Source organism: Saimiri boliviensis, chromosome 14, assembly GCF_048565385.1.
Source record: "Saimiri boliviensis isolate mSaiBol1 chromosome 14, mSaiBol1.pri, whole genome shotgun sequence".
NCBI classification, from domain to species: domain Eukaryota; kingdom Metazoa; phylum Chordata; class Mammalia; order Primates; family Cebidae; genus Saimiri; species Saimiri boliviensis.
In genome coordinates this window covers 50678462-50696531 of record NC_133462.1, presented here as the reverse complement: position 1 = coordinate 50696531, position 18070 = coordinate 50678462, and the positions used below count along the sequence as shown (strand labels likewise).

At 42.1% G+C, this 18070-nt stretch overlaps 1 protein-coding gene across 1 annotated transcript; it reads left to right on the top strand.

The window, feature by feature from the left end:
• The first annotated feature begins 2234 nt into the window (after positions 1 to 2234).
• Positions 2235 to 15919, top strand: TIMM17A (translocase of inner mitochondrial membrane 17A). The gene is made up of 6 exons (XM_003938281.4): positions 2235 to 2309; positions 3874 to 3973; positions 4103 to 4166; positions 10097 to 10225; positions 11428 to 11538; positions 14719 to 15919. Exons 1-6 carry the CDS (start codon positions 2284 to 2286, stop codon positions 14802 to 14804), a joined length of 516 nt encoding a protein of 171 aa, XP_003938330.1. The 5' UTR covers positions 2235 to 2283; the 3' UTR covers positions 14805 to 15919.
• Positions 15920 to 18070: the final 2151 nt, after the last annotated feature.

Below are 18070 nucleotides of genomic sequence, written 5' to 3'. Positions count from 1 at the left end.
AACTCCCTTAGGAGAGGGACTGTTGGAATTAAATGAGCTGGGGAACCACAGCCTAGAAACTGGACTTCAGCTTTGTAATCTCGGAAACTCATCATCACTGTGATGGTTAATTTGATATGTCAACTTGAGTAGACCATAGGGTGCCCAGATTAAATGTTCTGGGTGTGTCCATGAGGATGTTTCCAGATGAGAATAGCATTTGAATTGGTAGACTCAGCAAAGTAGATTGCCCTACTCAGTGTAGCTGGGCATTGAAAAGGCAGAGGAAAGAATCTGCCCCTCTTTCCCTGCCTCACTGGTGAGCTGGGATATCTCATTTCACCTTCTCTTGCCCCCAAACTGGGATTTACATCTTACGTCATCAGCCCTCCTGGTTCTCAGGCCTTTGGACTTCGACTGAACTGCACCACTGACTTTCCTCCATCTCAGCTTGCAGACACAGATTATTGGACTTAACCTCCATAATCATGTGAGCCAACTACTCATCATAAATATTTACTTATTAATTATATATAATATATATAGAGAGAAACAGAACCAAAAGGATATACATATATATATATATATATATATATATATATATATATATATATTGCACACAATAGGATATACATATACATATATCCTCTTGGTTCTGTTTCTCTGGAAAACCCCGACTATTCCTGGTGATTTAGTCAAAATAACTTAACTCACAAGAGGCAGATACATAAGCCAGATTAACTACCAAATGTAGAAGAATAGTTATAAACACAGGCCGGGGTATTCTCTACTATTTCGAAATCTATTCAGAAGCCAAATAAGAAGATCGTCTAATAAATTCAGAACAAGAATAAAGGGAGGTAGCTAGAGCTAAGGGATATTTTATCTAGGTCCTGGTGAGACCAGAAAGAATATCCTTGCCCCATGAGTGTGCAAAATCTCTAGTTACTGAAATGTTTATACCCACCAGGTCTGCAGTGCTGACTAAACATCAGATTTTTGCCCTCTGAATTCTTCCATGTCCCCTCTCCCACAATCTCTCTTCAGCCAATTAAATAGAGTTAACTATTGTTAATTACAGTCACATTCCCAACAGGTCTTCTCCAACTTACACACCCAAATCAGATGACTAGTATGAACCATTCTCACACACGAGACACATTTATTTAGTTCCATGGACGGGTCAATTCATCTGCTTACTTTATTTCCAAGCTTTTGGAGAGATCCTCACTCCCCTTTGCAGTCTTCCATTATTTATCAAGTCGACTTATCCATAAAATAAATATATACATACTTTAAAGTCAATTACAAACATACGGAATGGAGAAGAGCACCTTTAACAGCCATCACATGATTGGGATTTTGTTGACAGTAAACTAAAAGCCCCATGGGTCCCCGCTTTCTTTCTTGTTTTTTTCTCTCTTTTTTTTTTTTGGACAGGGTCTCACTCTATCGCTAGAGTACAGTGGCACGATCACAGCTCCTTGCAGTCTAGACCTCCTGGGCTTACGCCGTCTTCCCGCCTCAGTCTCCGGAATAGCCAGCGCCACAGGCACGTGCCACCATCCCCGGCCAGGTCCCCATAAGTCCCCTCTTCTCTGAGCCAAACATCTTCACACCTTCCGGTGATCATTGGCAGAGAGGCCTGTAAGAGGCTCTGGCGTCAATATGCCTGAAATCGAGGGCTCCAAATTGGTCATGGCTCTCCAGATGGCCCAAATAGTTCCATTTCACAAACATTTATTAAGCATCTACTACTTTCTAGGCACTGTGGTTATTATAAATCACTAAGACACTGTCTGCCCTTAAGGAGCTACGTGTATTTGGTAGTGGCTTCACAATACGTGACGAATAAGGAAGCATTAATTCACATTTGACAGCAAAAGTAACAAAAAAGAAAAAGAAGGAAAGGAAAGGAGAGAAAGAAAAAAGAAAAATAAAGGAAAACAAGCAGCAAAAGAAAGAAAAGATATAAAGAAAAAGAAGCGTATTTAGGAAATAACAGGTTGATCTCGGACCACCGAACCGCTGGTAACTCGGTAGCGTGACTCCGTCCTTGGTAGCTCTCCGCCCACACAGCTCGGACCCAGGGCCTTCGAGGATGTGGGCGGGGCCAGTCTCGCCACGCCGCGACCAATATCCCAACCACATGCTATCCGCAGGAGTCCCGGCTCCCATTGGCTGCAGCGGGAAACGGTGAACCAATCCTCATACACCTTAACGCCGTCCTCTCGGAACCACTTCCGCCTCTGGGGTCAGGCTCCGCCCAGCTTGCCCGGCATCACTCGCGGCGCTGGAGTCAAGATGGAGGAGTACGCGCGAGAGCCTTGGTGAGCCTCACTGCTGTCTTTGCCTTTCTCTTGCCCCGCCCTGCCCATTGCCCTCCTTCTCCCCTGTCCAGGCTTCCAAGTTGTAAGCCAGACTCAACGGCAGCCTTGTCGATTTGGGCCTGGTAATTGTGGGCAGTGCGGTCTGTCTCGGCCAGTCTTTTTCTTAGCCCTGTACCCGCTACCTCCCTGGCCGCTTGAGCCTCGCTCTCCCAACCCAGCACCCCTGTGACTTTGGGGTGGATGGTGAAGAGGTCCAGACTTGAGTTTGATAGAACCTCGTAACCTCCTGCTAACGCAGGGCGTAGTCGATCTTGTGCGGGGCCAGTTAAAATCCCCTCTGTCCGCCGAGGTGACCTTGGGCGCGTCCCTCCGCCTCGCTTGCTCACTTCCTGCCTTGAGGAACTGAAGATAGGCGTTTGAGGGGGTTCCATTTTTGAGGTTTTACGTGTATCATGGTACGAATCGGCAGAGTGAAGCATTTTAAATGAATGGAACGTACGTTTTAGCCAAGGGGTTTGGATAAGCTCCTTTAGGCTGTGGGGCCTTGTTTTCCTCCTTGGAATTCTTTCTGAGGGTAGGCGGGGGGGGAAATTACCTGGGAAATAGGAAGAGGTAATAGCGTGTGTTCTCTGAAAATCCATGGACAGAAATTCATTCTTTCATTCAGCGTTTATTGGGCATGAATAAACCACACACATAAATAATTATAAAACAATGTAATTGCTGTCAGAAGTCTAAGGTTGCCAGAGTTTAAAGTTTCTGGGGTCATAAGTAAAAAATCATATCTTGATATTTTGGTTAATCATTTGTTTTATTGTGTAAGAGCAAGAACCAAGATGTCCTCAATTTGTGAAAATGCCCAGGACCTTGAATTATTACTCTGCTATCCTAGTCCTGTTGCCTGTTTTGTGTTTCCCTCTTCCCCAAATGGCATGCAAAATAGAAGTCTTAGGGTCTCCTGGCTCTTCAGACTTACCTTCTTCAAAGCAGTTATCCCCATTCTGGGTTGTGCTCAGATATGTAGGACTCAGCACACTGTAAATAGCTGTTTGATGTACTGTAATGACACAGGTTAGCAGAGGGTAAAATACTTAACTATGTTGAGTTAAAGATCTTTAAGAATGGGTTTTCATTTACTAAATTATTAGGTAGCCCCTTTGCTTTCTCCTAGTACACATGTCCTGAAACAATGTAATCAGTTACCTGGTTAGCTTTGTAATCAAATCTGCTTTGAAGGAGGCTGAGGCAGGAGAATTGCCTGAACCCAGGAGGCGGAGGTTGCGGTGAGCCGAGATCGCGCCATTGCACTCCAGCCTGGGAAATAAGAGAGAAACTCCGTCTCAAAAAAAAAAAAAAAAAAAAAAAAAATTCTGCTTTGATTTTCTGACTGGCCTGTTTGATTACAGCATTTCCTCAAGTCATTTTATAGGCCAAATATTTATTGATTGCAGTGGGTCCCACAGTATAATCTGTTCCATCCCTTACTGCATTAGCAAAGAAAGTTTTATGATTTGCGAATGAGAAATATGGTTTTTTTTTTTTTTTTTTTTTGCCCCGTTCTTAGCCCATGGCGAATTGTGGATGACTGTGGTGGGGCCTTTACGATGGGTACCATTGGTGGAGGTATCTTTCAAGCAATCAAAGGTTTTCGCAATTCTCCAGTGGTAAGTGAGTGAATGGTCTTACTTTATCACCATTTGAAACTTGGTTTGATGGTGTTACCGGTGGGCCCATCAGTGGCTTAGAAATGTACTTCTAATTTGTTTTTGGTTGCTTCCTTTGTTTTGTTGTAGGGAGTAAACCACAGACTACGAGGGAGTTTAACAGCTATTAAAACCAGGGCTCCGCAGTTAGGAGGTGAGCAGAATTTTCCTTTTTATTGAACTATTTTTTTTCTGTTTATTTGAAGATGGAGCTATTTTTTATTTTTAGATTACAACAATTAATGGTTTTAGTTTGGTCTAACAGTTTGTCACAAACATATATCCCCATAGTTCTTTCTTGAAAAGTTAACCTGAATTTTATGATACCCATTTGAAAATCTTGTCTCTGTCCTTTAGATACTGAGTGATTTTTTTTTTCCTTTCTCCAGAAGAAAGACAGTGTGTTTAGAGCTCAGGTTTGAGGCCAGGTGAGGTGACTGATGCCTGTAATCCCAGCATTTTGGGAGGCCGAGGTGGGCGGATCACCTGAGGCTGGGAGTTAAGAGACCAGCCTGACCAACATGGAGAAACCCAGTCTCTACTAAAAAATACAAAATTAGCTGCGTATGGTGGCTCATGCCTGTAATCCCAGCTACCCGGGAGGCTGAGGCAGGAGAATCACTTGAACCCAGTAGGTGGAGGTTGCAGTGAGCCAGGATCGCACCATTGCACTCCAGCCTGAGTAATGAGTGAAACTCCGTCTCAAAAAGAAAGCTCAGGTTTGTGAGTCAGAAGTGGTAGCTTCTGAGGTAACATAAAGCTGAAAAGAATATGATCTGAAGGATTGGAGTTTCATGCAGGAGAAACTGATCAAGCTGACTGGGCTCTTCTCCAATGTTAGCTTTTGGACGCTGTGTAGAAGTCATTGCAAAATTTGAAAAGATTCTATTCCTTGTACTTTGCGAACTTAGTTATTCAGAAGCTGGGAAAAGGGAGGTGATGAAAAAATGTTTGTAGGTTATATTCCCTTACAAAGGTATAGTCAGGGCTGGGTGCAATGCCTCACACCTATAATCCCAGCACTTTGGGAGTCTGAATTGGGCAAACAGCTTGAGCTCAGGAGTTCAACCAGCCTGGGGAACATGGCTGCCCATATGCCAAGAAAAATGCAAAAATTAGCCAAGAGTTGGGGCGTGTGCCTGTGGTCTCAGCTACTAGGGAAGCTGATGTGGATGGATCACTTAGCCCAAAGGTTGAGGCTGCAGTGAGATTGCGCCAGTCTACTGCATCCGGGGTGACAGAGTGAGACCCTGTCCCAAAAAACAACAAAAACAAACAACACAAGGATATAGTTAGATTGGAGAGACTGTATATAAGATGGGAAAGACTTAATATTTCAGTCATTCCTTAGAAGTTTTGGGCATCAAAATAATCTTCTCTTCGTTTTTCTTGATAAGTTAGTAGCTAATGTCTACCATTTATTGAGTGCTTAGCATTTGCCAAGCACTCTGCTAAGTGTTTTCCAGCATTATTTAATTTAACTCTCACAATAATGAAGAAATTAGTACTATTATTATCTCCCATTTTCCAGATGAGGAAATTTAGGCCCTGAGGGTTGAGGTAATGTATCTTTTTCATTTTTTCTTTCTGTAATAATTACCTACCCTGGCAATTAATTAGTAACAAGTTTTTCTTTGTTTTAGTGTTGGTGTTGTTCAAGAATAAGTGGTATTAAAGTCCGAACCAAACCCTGAACCTCTCGTATATGCAAAAGCCATGTGGGTTTTTGCTTTTTTTATTTTTTTGAGAGGTTGCTTCCATCATTTTATGCCTTTTCAGTGAGTTAAATGCTATCAGGTAACTGTCACTGCCAAAAGACGTCTGTGGAGACATAACAACTAAATGATTAGCCAGGCATGGTGGTGCATGCCTGTAGTCCCAGCTACTTGGGAGGTTGAGGCAGGAGAATCACTTGCACTTAGGAGGCGGAGGTTACAGTGAACCGAGATTGTGCCACTGTACTCCAGCCTGGGTGACAGAGCAAGAATCCGTCTCCAAAAAATAAAATAAAAAAATAAATGTAATGTGGTACTGTGGAACAGAAAAAGGACATTTAAAACTAAGGAAATCTGAATTAAGTATGGACTAATTAATAGTAATGTGTCAAGCTGGGCGTGGCGTCTCACACCTATAATCTCAGCACTTTGGGAGGCCGAGGTGGGTGGATTACCTAAGGTCAGAAGTTGAAGACCAGCCTGGCCAACATGATGAAACCCTGTCTCTACTAAAAATACAAAAATTAGCTGTGTGTGCTAGTGGGTGCCTGTAAACCTCAGCTACTTGGGAGGCTGAGGTAGAAGAATCACTTGAACCTGAGAGGTGGAGGTTGCAGTGAGCTGAGATTGTGCCATTGCAATCTAGCCTGAGTGACAGAGCAAGACTCTGTCTCAAAAAAAAAATAGTAATGTGTCAATATTGGACCAATAGTTGTGGCAAATGGTCCATGCTAATGTAGATGTTGGTAATAGGGGCAACTGTGAGAGTTTTTTTTTTTTTTTTTTTTTTTTTCTTTTAAAGCAGGGTGAAATAGAGGAAGAGTGAGTGGTGTTATAAGTGAGTCGGAATTATCCATTTCAAATCCTTGAGGTTAGCCTTTTGTGGGAAACTATTGAGAAGTTTTTATGGTATTTTAAAATTCTAAAAATACTAGGATGATTTTATTAATTTGGGGAGCATTTACTCAGGCACTCAAATCAAGGTGCAGGGACAGTTTGGAAAGATCTTATTTTTAAAAATTTTTTTATTTTTTATTTTTTGAGAGGGTTGCCCAGGCTGGAGTGCAATGGCCTTCACCTTCAGTGTTCAAATGATTCTCCCACCTCAGCCTCCTTATAGCTGGGATTACAGGCGCATGCTACCATAGCCTGGATAATTTTTCTACTTGTAGTAGAGTCAGGGTTTCACCATATTGGTCAGATTGGTCTTGAACTCCTGACTTCAGATAATCTGCCTACCTTGGCCACCCAAAGTGCTAGGATTACAGACATGAGCTGTCACGCCCAGCCTTAGGTCTTATATTTTCATAGGAAAATTAAGATATGATTTTGACATGTCCCTGTTATTCTTTCAGTACTTTCTTGCATTTTTGAAGAAGACATTTCAGGCTCATCTTGTACTTTTCCTGCCGTAGCTGTGGGCAGGGCAGCTTTTCCTGTTGTAGCCATTTCTTCAAAGAGCCCAGTTTCTTTTAGTTGAGACTGGCATTTAGGGCCAGGAGTGGCGGCTCACACCTGTAATCTCAGCAGTTTGGGAGACCAAGGCAAGAGGATGGCTTGAGCCCAGTTCAAGACCAGCCTTGGCAACTTAGAGAGAATTCCTCTCTACAAAACAAAATTTAAAGAAAAGGAAAAGGAAAAAAAAAACACAAAAACAAGAATGGTATGCAATCTATATTTCTCTATATCTATACATATTAAAAATCACGAGTTTGCATTGATACGTCATATTTCCAATTCAGCCCCACAGGATTCATTTTTTTTTTTGTCAAAGAGGCATTGAAGAATCAGTTTTCTTCCCTTTCATATGTATACCTGCCTTCTTAACCTGCTTGGTCTGTGGTACCCCGCAACAGGCTGCCGTTTGTCAGGGTATGCTCTGACGCTCCATGCCGGGCTGCCATCCTTGTGAATCTCTCCCTTGCTTAGGCTCTAAAACCTTGTTCTAGCCGGCCGGGCGCGGTGGCTCAAGCCTGTAATCCCAGCACTTTGGGAGGCCGAGGCGGGTGGATCACGAGGTCGAGAGATCGAGACCATCCTGGTCAACATGGTGAAACCCCGTCTCTACCAAAAATACAAAAAATTAGCTGGGCATGGTGGCGCGTGCCTGTAATCCCAGCTACTCAGGAGGCTGAGACAGGAGAATTGCCTGAACCCAGGAGGCGGAGGTTGCGGTGAGCCGAGATCGTGCCATTGCACTCCAGCCTGGGTAACAAGAGCGAAACTCCGTCTCAAAAAAAAAACCAAAAAACAAAAACCTTGTTCTAGGCTGCCCAGGTGTGTAGACATTCACTTCATCTGGCTCTGGCTCCTCACACCAGGCTACCCTTTGTGGATCTCCTCCTCACCTTGCTTAGATTTAAACTCTCCATTCTCATTAACAGCCAAAACTTACTCTGGCAGTGATTCTCAAGGGATGGGGAGATTTCGGGCTCTCGTAAGGATATGGGAGGGTCTTGTCAGAAAAATTTAGTGAGGTAATTTTAATATACCTAGACATCATAGCTCTCTCCCAGGACATAGAATTACTGAGTTAGAAGAAATAGCTGGGTTTTTAAAATATGTATAGTATGTGATGTCTAATATTGAACTAAAAATGAGGATGCTTATGCTATACTTTCACTGGTACTACCCACTAGATTTAATTGATAATGTGAGAATTGGAAAAAGATCCTGGAGATGCTCTGGTTCAGACATTTGGTGGAACTCAGTTTATTGCTTTTACTAACACATGTTACCTCCTACCCCGAGATTTCAGAGGGTGAAGATGGAAGTGACGAGAGCTGTTCTGTGCAGCTTTGTTTCTTCTTTTCGTTTTTTGGTTAATCAAGCGAAGCAGTGAGAATGGAGACAACAAAGAAAGGACCAGCCACTTTTTTCTTTAATCTTATTAAAGATAATAACTTTTTATATGATGCAAGTCTTAAATATTTGTTTTAGACTTGGGAAATATAGAACACAATGAAATAAAATCATCCGTTATGTCAGCCAGAAATGCTGACAATTAAAATCTTAGTGTTGTCTTTTTAGATTTTGCTTGTACTTACATATGTATATGTGTGGGTCTTTGTTTCTCTATTTTGCAGTATTTTTGTATTTAGGCAGAGTTTAAGCACAAAGTAATCTGCTGATTTAAGTTTTTTGTTTTTTTTTTTGAGATGGAGTCTCGTCTCGCTCTGTTGCCAGGCTGGAGTGCAGTGGCGCAATCTTGGCTCACTGCAACCTCCGCCTTCCGGGTTCAAGCGATTGTCTTGCCTCAGCCTCCTAAGTAGCTGGGACTACAGGCGTGCACCACCACACCCAGCTAATTTTTGTATTTTTAGTATAAGAGATGGGGTTTCACCGTGTTGGCCAGGATGGTCTCAATCTCTTGACCTCATGATCTGTCCCCTTCAGCCTCCCAAAGTGCTGGGATTGCAGGTGTGAGCCACCGCGCCCAGCGAAGGTCATTTTAAATTCATGCCTGAGGAATAAAAGATGGAAGGATAATTTCCATCCCTTTGATGTTCCATAATTCTAGCTATTTATATCATTCGTTTGCCACTTCAGTATGTATTGGCTAATACTTCTAATACATTCCAGAATAGCTGGATGTCTTTTGTTTTCCCGTCAGTGATTTTCATAGGGTAGATGCTCAATGACATATAATGAAGAAAGGCCAAAAATAGAGGTAAATAAAGCTATGAAAGAAAAGGAGAAAGAAAGAGGAAGCAGAGTAATTTGATTTTGTTTATTGGTGCTTAAACCAGAGATACGGTGTTCTGGAAAGGTGTTCCGGGAGGGTGATTTGCTTGTTTTCACACATATGCATCTTGACCCTTTTAGGTTTGGCTTATTTCTGTTTTCCTTTTTTTTGAGTTGGAGTCTCATTCTTATTGCCCAGGCTGGAGTGCAGTGGCATGATCTCAGCTCACTGCAACCTCTGCCTCCCGGCTTCAAGCAATTCTTCTGCCTCAGTATCTGGGATTACAGGTGCCCACCACCATGCCCAGCTAATTTTTGTGTTTTTAGTAGAGATGGGATTTTGCCATGTTGGCCAGGTTGGTCTCAAACTCCTGACCTCAGGTGATCCAACCACCTCAGCCTCCTAAAGTGCTGGGATTACAGGCATGAGCCACTGTGCCCAGCCAGCTTATTTCTTTTAGCCTTTGGGCCATTGCTCATTTTCCAGCTGATATAATACAATCCAAGCTTTATCCAAAAGAAGTATTCTGCCTCGTTCAGTGTTTATTCAAACTTGTGTTTGCATATATTTGGTTGGACTATAAGAGTTTTGAGAATACAGTGAGTGTTGTTTTTGAGTATAATATTTTAAATAGAAGGTGAAATTTAAATTTGTATTTGCTTGTTTCTTTTTACAATAAAATAGGTAGCTTTGCAGTCTGGGGAGGCCTGTTTTCCATGATTGACTGTAGTATGGTTCAAGTTAGAGGAAAGGAAGATCCCTGGAATTCCATCACAAGTGGTGCCTTAACGGGAGCCATACTGGCAGCAAGAAGTAAGTAGTCATTGGACACACTAGTAGAAGCCACATTTTTTGGAAAACCGAGTATTGACCAGGCACAGCGGCTCATGCCTGTAATCCCGTCACTTTGGGCAGCTGAGGCAGGTAGATTTCTTGAGCCCAGGAGTTTGAGATCAGCCTGGGCAACATAGGGAGATCTGGTCTCTACAAAAGAAATTTTTTTTTTCTTTCTGAAGCGGAGTTTCGCTCTTGTTACCCAGGCTGGAGTGCAATGGCATGATCTCGGCTCACCGCAACCTCCGCCTCCTGGGTTCAGGCAATTCTCCTGCCTCAGCCTCCTGAGTAGCTGAGATTACAGGCACGTGCCACCATGCCCAGCTAATGTTTTGTATTTTTAGTAGAGACGGGCTTTCACCATGTTGACCAGGATGGTCTCGATCTCTTGACCTCGTGATCCACCCGCCTTGGCCTGCCAAAGTGCTGGGATTACAGGCCTGAGCCACCGCGTCCGGCCTACAAAAGAAATTTTAAGTAGCTGGGTGTGTTGGTACATGCCTATAGTCCCAGCTACTCTGGAGGCTGAGGCAGGAGGATCACTTGAGCCTGGGTGGTCAAGGTTATGGTGATTTGGGGAAAAAGATTTGAGAATGAGAGGGCATGGAATTCTAACCCATGTATTTACAGTGGTTGAGAGCACTTCAGGTCCCACTTCTGCCATTTATTAGCTGTATGACTGGGCAGTTTACCAAAGTTTTTATACTATAATTTCTTCATCAGTAATCTGTAGTTAATTAATAATTATACCTGCCACATAGAGTTGTTATGACTAAGAAACTTAGAACCATCTTCTGAATCCTTGGGACAGAGAGCAAAACAGAATTTCTTTGAGCTTAGTGGTTTAGACCAAGGAGTTTGCAAACTATTTCTGTAAAAGGCCAGATAGTGAACATTTTAGGCTTTGTAGGCTATGTGGTCTTGGTCACAGCTACCTAACTCTGCTGTCATAGCATGAAAGCAGCCAGGGATAATACATAAACAAAAGAGTATAGCTATGTTCCAGTAAAACCTGATTTACAAAAATAGGAAGTAGGTGGCTGTAGTTTACTGACTCTGGGTCTTAGGCAATGAGAGAGAGTTGGGGAAGCATGTAGCCATATGGGCAGTTCTCTTCTTTACTGTAGACTGAATTTCTGTAAAAAAAAAAAAAAAAATCTCTTTGTTATTAATGTCTTCAGATGGACCAGTGGCCATGGTTGGGTCAGCTGCAATGGGTGGCATTCTCCTAGCTTTAATTGAAGGAGCTGGTATCTTGTTGACAAGATTTGCCTCTGCACAGTTTCCCAATGGTGAGTCTTCTTTTTGCTTAAAACCTTAGCACAGGCCGGGCGCGGTGGCTCAAGCCTGTAATCCCAGCACTTTGGGAGGCTGAGGCGGGTGGATCATGAGGTCAAGGGATCGAGACCATCCTGGTAAACATGGTGAAACCCTGTCTCTACTAAAAATCCAAAAAAATTAGCTGGGCATGGTGGTGCGTGCCTGTAATCCCAGCTACTCAGGAGGCTGAGGCAGGAGAATTGCCTGAACCCAGGAGGCGGAGGTTGCGGTGAGCCAAGATGGCGCCATTGCACTCCAGCCTGGGTAACGAGCGAAACTCCATCTCAAAAAAAAAAAAAAAAACCTTAGCACAAATGTTAAGAAAGAACATACTTTGTCTGCTAAAATGTCTGGTATGTATTAATATGCTTTGGTTCATGAGGACTGTGATAATAGGTAAAAAGTGAACATGTTATGTTTAGCCACAATAACAAGATTTTTGTGTAAATAATTTGCTGTTGATCTTTATAGTACTTAGGTTTTATCACTGCTCATATATTGCAAGAAATATCTGATCATTTTAAAGAGGCTTGAAAAATGGTTCTATAGATGTGTAACAGTAATAATAGTCAATTGACAACTTAGTATTGTCCATCTGCGTGCCAGACACTGTTTTAGATAATGAACAGGACAGTCCCTGCCCTCAAGGACTTACATTCTGGTAGGGGAAGACAGACTAACACATTAACAGATAAATTAGCTTATTTTAGATAGTGTTGCTTGTTTTGAAGAAGAGAGTAGTGGAAAGTGACTCATATTTGAGAAGGTCACTTTAGGGTTCACTGGGGAAGTACCTTTAAGAATTTGTTGGTGTTATTTTTTGCCTGTTGTTCCTACTGTCTGATGCAGAGAGCAAACAAAAAACTTCGGTCAAGATGGTCCATTCCTGTAGTCCCAGCTACTCAGGAGGCTACTCAATTGAACCCAGGAGTTCAAGGCCATCCTGGGCAACAGAGCAAGACCCCATCTCTTAAAAAAAAACTTCAGTGTCTAAACAAAAATATCCCTTGACAGTGGAAGGATGGAGAAAGATTGTGAGGTGGCCGGGCGCAATGGCTCATGCCTGTAATCCTAGCACTTTGGGAGGCTGAGTCAGGTGGATCACTTGAAGTCAGGAATTTGAGAGCAGCTGGGCCAACATGGTGAAACCCTGTCTTTACTAAAAATACAAAAATTAGCTGAGCATGGTGGCACATGCCTGTAATCCCAGCTCCTCGGGAAGCTGAGACACAAGCATCACTTTAACCTGGGAGGTGGAGGTTGCAGTGAGCTGAGATTAGGCCATTACACTCTAGCCTGGGCAACAGACAAGACTTTGTCTCAAAAAAAAAAAGAAAAAAAGAAAAAAGATAATGTAGTGAAAATTTGACCTGGCATTTTGGAAGGAAATACGTAGAATCATGAGACATGTTGAATATTATTTTTGGAGCTTGGAAAAGATTGAGCATTAAGAATAGCTCATACTTCCCAATTTGCTTTGATTTCCCTGAGGCACCTAGCAAGAGATTCAGTATCTTTTGGGCACAATTTTCCAAGTGCACTACTCATTAGATGCCAGTGAGGTGATCTAGATGACCTTGCAGAACCTCTCACCTTCTGTTTGTTTTTCATTCCTTCCTTCTGAGTTAACACCCTGTTGTGATGGTCACTTGCCAATTTTTCTTTGACCACTTCAGTGTAAAAGACTACATAAAACATCAAAAGAGTTTCATATTTCTAGAAATTCAGAAATGGATATAGCAAAAACTTAAATAGTTACGTTGTCTTATAGAAGTTAGCCTTGAATACTTTGTTTTTAGCTTTTTTCCTCAGAGGGAATCTCCTTATTTTATTTATTTTAATTTTTTTTTTTGAAACAGAGTCTCTGTGGTCCAGGCTAGAGTGCAGTGGGGTGTTCTTGGCTCACTGCAGCCTGGACCTCCTGGGCTCAGGCGATCTTCCCACCTCAGCCTCTTGAGCAGCTGGGACTATGGGTGTGCACCACCGCACCCAGCTAATTTTTGTAGTTTTTGTGGAGATGAAGTCTCTGTCCAGGCTGATCCTGATCTCCTGGGCTTAAGAGATCCTCCTGCCTCGGCCTCCCAAAGTGTTGGGATTACAGTTGTGAGCCACTGCACCCAGCTGGAATCTCCTTTTGAGTAATTAAAACTCAGCATTTATATAGCAACAGCTTAAAGAGGTGCATTTATTTTTAGACAGGAGATGTGTTTCTGAAGTCTGTGTAGGGGGCAAATCTTTGAAAAGTTAATTATATTTTTCCAAGGAAGTTACATGAAAAAGCTTTTAAAACAGTGGGAAAAGATTAGATAGAACTATGTTTAAATGGTAACAGTGGTTTTCTCCAGCTTATCCTTTTTACCCAGTATCTTCTCAATTTTTCTGTAATTAACAGATAACTGCATTTATAGTGAAATAAAAATATATGAGTGAAGCATTTTGAAAGCTTCAGAGAATTCTACCACTGCCCTCTTTCTCTCTTCCTTCCAGATGTTTTTTAGTCTACTTCAGTTTTTCTTATAGGAGAAAAGAGTGATTCATCCCATGAAAGTCTTTTTTTTTTTTTTTTTTTAAGCCACTTGTGTTTTTCAGTTCACAGGCTCTCCTATCCTTTGGAAATGAAAACTGCAAGACTTTGTTCTACAGCAAGCTGGGGAGGGGTGGGGGGATATTCTCATTTCAGATCTCTTTCCCTACTTAATTGGTTATATAAATTGGATTACCAGAGTCTCTTAAAACATGACTAAGATACTTACGTTTTGTGAAAATAATTTTAAATAGCTACTGAAAAATATGACAAGTGGGAGAAACTCTTCCAATCTTGATATATGGCAGCTTGTTACAGCAATTGCTTTAAAAACTTGAATTTTGCTTCTTGCTAAAACTAATCCGTCTGACTTTCCTAGCATAGTGTTTGAGAGCTGCTTATTCTGGAGCATAACAAGCCAGTCTGTCATATGTTACACCAAATTTGAAGGTTCTCCAGTACTCTTATGGGAATTAGGCAGATCTATAAAGAAATTAGGGTTGTAGCTTTAATTTAGCACTTTTTTTTAGTTGATTGATTTTATTTACTCTCTATAGAGACTTGTTCTTTTTAATTATGTAATATTCAGGTGATTTTTTTAAAAATCCTTTTTATTTCTCACTTGCAGGTCCTCAATTTGCGGAAGACCCCTCCCAGTTGCCTTCAACTCAGTTACCTTCCTCACCTTTTGGAGACTATCGACAATATCAGTAGGACTTCTTTCCTAGGATTTCTTTAACAGAATGAGTTGTAGTTCAAGAAGGATTTCAGAAGATCAAGTTACGGTCCGTTTTTAAAACCATGGGACAGCTATGGCCAATAGGCTATAAAGAGACATTTAGCACTTTTTTTCTATTTAAAGGAACAAGGAGGAAAGGGGGTGCTAAAAGATAATGCATTTATTTATTCACACTTGAATTGCATTTGTGATAAAAATAAATGTCTAAATCATTAAAGGAAAATACAGTAAGTGCTTGAAAGGTGAAGGACCAAAGCGCCAAAAAACAGTGGAGTATGATTATCATCTCCTTGGGGACTTCTCTGCCTGGTTTTGTGTGTTCTGCTATTCAAACAATAAAATGCTGGAACTTACTCTTTCTTTTAAGATAAGTTGTAGGCTTGGACGTTTCATGCTCACATACTTCAAATAATGCATGTTTTATAGTTAGTCCCTTATCTCACTTGAAGTGACTTATGTATGAGAATTATGCAGAGTCAACATGGATCATTTCACAGTGAAATGCTTTTTGGATTGAAGGATATGGTAAAATATTTATACTTTACTTTGAAAGTAAAATACACTATGTTTTGGTTTTGAGGATATTGGATACAAAACTCTCTTACTTTAGGGCTTCTGAGTCTTAACTCCTGACATCAGAAATTTCGCCAGGAACAACCTGCTTCCAATATACCCAGCTCTATATGAAGAATTCGTGAAGAGTGTTACTGGCACTGGAAGAGCTGGGAGTTTCTTGTATGCTTGAAAATAAAATACGTACTGTTTTGAATGTGTTCCAAGTCGTCTGAAGCTGATCTTCATAAAGGATATATTTAGGGGTCTGGTTGGACCTGGAAAATGGACGGGCACTTCAGAACAGGCCATTTTCCTGATAATATTGGAAGTGACATGTGGCCTATAGGAGGCATGATGTTAGTTAATTCCACATTTACCTGCATCTGTGGGAAGTGGAGAACAAATCCATGTGGGTACTGTAAACAGTTTATCTTTTGTCCCAATGCCGTACATACGGTAGGCATTAAATTGCTGATTGTGTTTGGGTAATTTGGGTTTTTTTACTGTGGTCAAATATACAAAAAATATTTATGAACTGTTGGTAAGTGTGTAATTCAGTGGCACTGAAACACAGTCACAATGTTGTATAACAGTCACCACTATGTATGCCCAAAATGTTCTCATTATCATCAATATAAACTTTTGTTTTAGAGACAGGGTCTTACTCTGTAACCCTAGGCTGGAATACAGTGGCACAATCATAGCTTACTGTAGCCTTGAACTCCTGGCCTCAAGCCATCCTCCTGCCTCAGCCTCCCACACCCCATCCTGAGATTACAGGCATGAGCCACCACGTCCAGCCTTTACAACATAAACTCTGTACCTTTAAACTTCCCATTTTCTGCCGGGCATGGTGGCTCACGCCTGTAATCCCAGCAGTTTGGGAGGCCAAGGCGGGCAGATCACCTGAGGTCGGGATTTCAAGACCAGCCTGACCAACATGGAGAAACCCTGTCTCTACTAAAAATACAAAAATTAGCTGGGCATGGTGGCCCTACTGTATAATCCTAGTTACTCAGGAGGCTGAGGCAGGTGAACGGCTTGAACTCGGGAGGTGGGGGTTGCAGTGAGCCAAGATTGTGCCATTGGACTCCAGCCTGGGTGACAAGCAAAACTCCATCTGAAAAAAAAGTACTTACCATTCTCTCTACTCCACAACTGCTAGTAACCACAATTCTGTTGTCTGAATTTGTCTTTTCTGAGGACCTTATATAAGTAGAATCATACAATATTTGTTTTTGTGTGTCTAAATGCACTTAGCATGTTTTGAGGTTATCCATGTTGTAGCATGTAGCAAAATTAATTTTTATGACAATATTCCATTGTGTGCATATGCCACATTTTGTTTATCTGTGATGATCAGCTGGGTTGTTTCTGCCTTTTGGCTGTTGTGAATTATGGTATCAACATTGGTGTACAACTGTTTCAATTTCTACTTTTGATTCTTTTGGATATATATGTAGGAATGGTGTTGCTGGGTCATATGATAGTTGTAGGTTTAACTTTTTTTTTTTTTTTAAAGACACACAGTCTTGCTCTGTTGCCCAGGCTGAGTGCAGTGGCATAATCATAGGTCACTGCAGCCTTGACCTCCTAGACTCAAGGGATCTTCCCGCCTCAGCCTCCCAAGCAGCTGGTACTACAGATGTGCATCACTGTGCCTGGCTGAGTTACATTTTGTAGAGATGAAGTCTCGCTCTGTTGCCCCGGCTAGTCTCCAACTCCTGGCCTCAAGCGATTTTCCTGCTGCAGCCTTCCAAAATGCTGGGATTATGGGTATTAGCCACCATCCCCAGCTGAATTTTTTTTTTTTTTTTTTTTTTTTTTTTGAGACAGAGTTTCGCTCTTGTTACCCAGGCTGGAGTGCAATGGTGCGATCTCGGCTCACCGCAACCTCCGCCTCCTGGGTTCAGGCAATTCTCCTGCCTCAGCCTCCTGAGTAGCTGGAATTACAGGCACCCGCCACCATGCCCAGCTAATTTTTTTGTATTTTAGTAGAGACGGGGTTTCACCATGTTGACCAGGATGGTCTCGATCTCTGGACCTGTGATCCACCCGCCTCGGCCTCCCAAAGTGCTGGGATTACAGGCTTGAGCCACCGCGCCCGGCCCTGAATTGTTTAATAAATATTCTAAAACTAAATTTGGTATACCAGTTGTTTTACTTGCTAAAATAAATAACTAGAGAAACAAGCAGATTAGGAAGGAGGTTTTCCCTACTGGAATAGTGAAGTTAGTTTCCCACTTTTAAGGTTGAAATGCCTGTCAGAAATATCCCATTTGTTTTTCCTTGTATCTGACACCTTGTGCCAAACTGGCATGCAATAGTGGATTACTTTTCTTTTTTAAATAGAGACAGGGTTTTGCTGCATTGCCCAGGCTGGTCTTGAACTTCTGGACTCAAATGATCCTCCCACCTTGGCCTCCCAAAGTGCTGGGATTACAGGCGTGAGCCACTGCGTCCGGCCACAATAGTGGATTTCTGAATCAGGGTTTGGATATGGATACAACTGCACCTGCTATTCAAAGTGCATCTGTTAATTAGCCGGGCAAGGTGGTGTGTGCCTGTGATCCCAGCTACTCAGGAGGGTGAGGCATGAGAATCACTTGAACATGGGAGGCAGAGGTTGCAGTGAGCTGAGATCGTGCCACTGCACTCCAGCATGGGTGACAGAGCCAGACTCCAT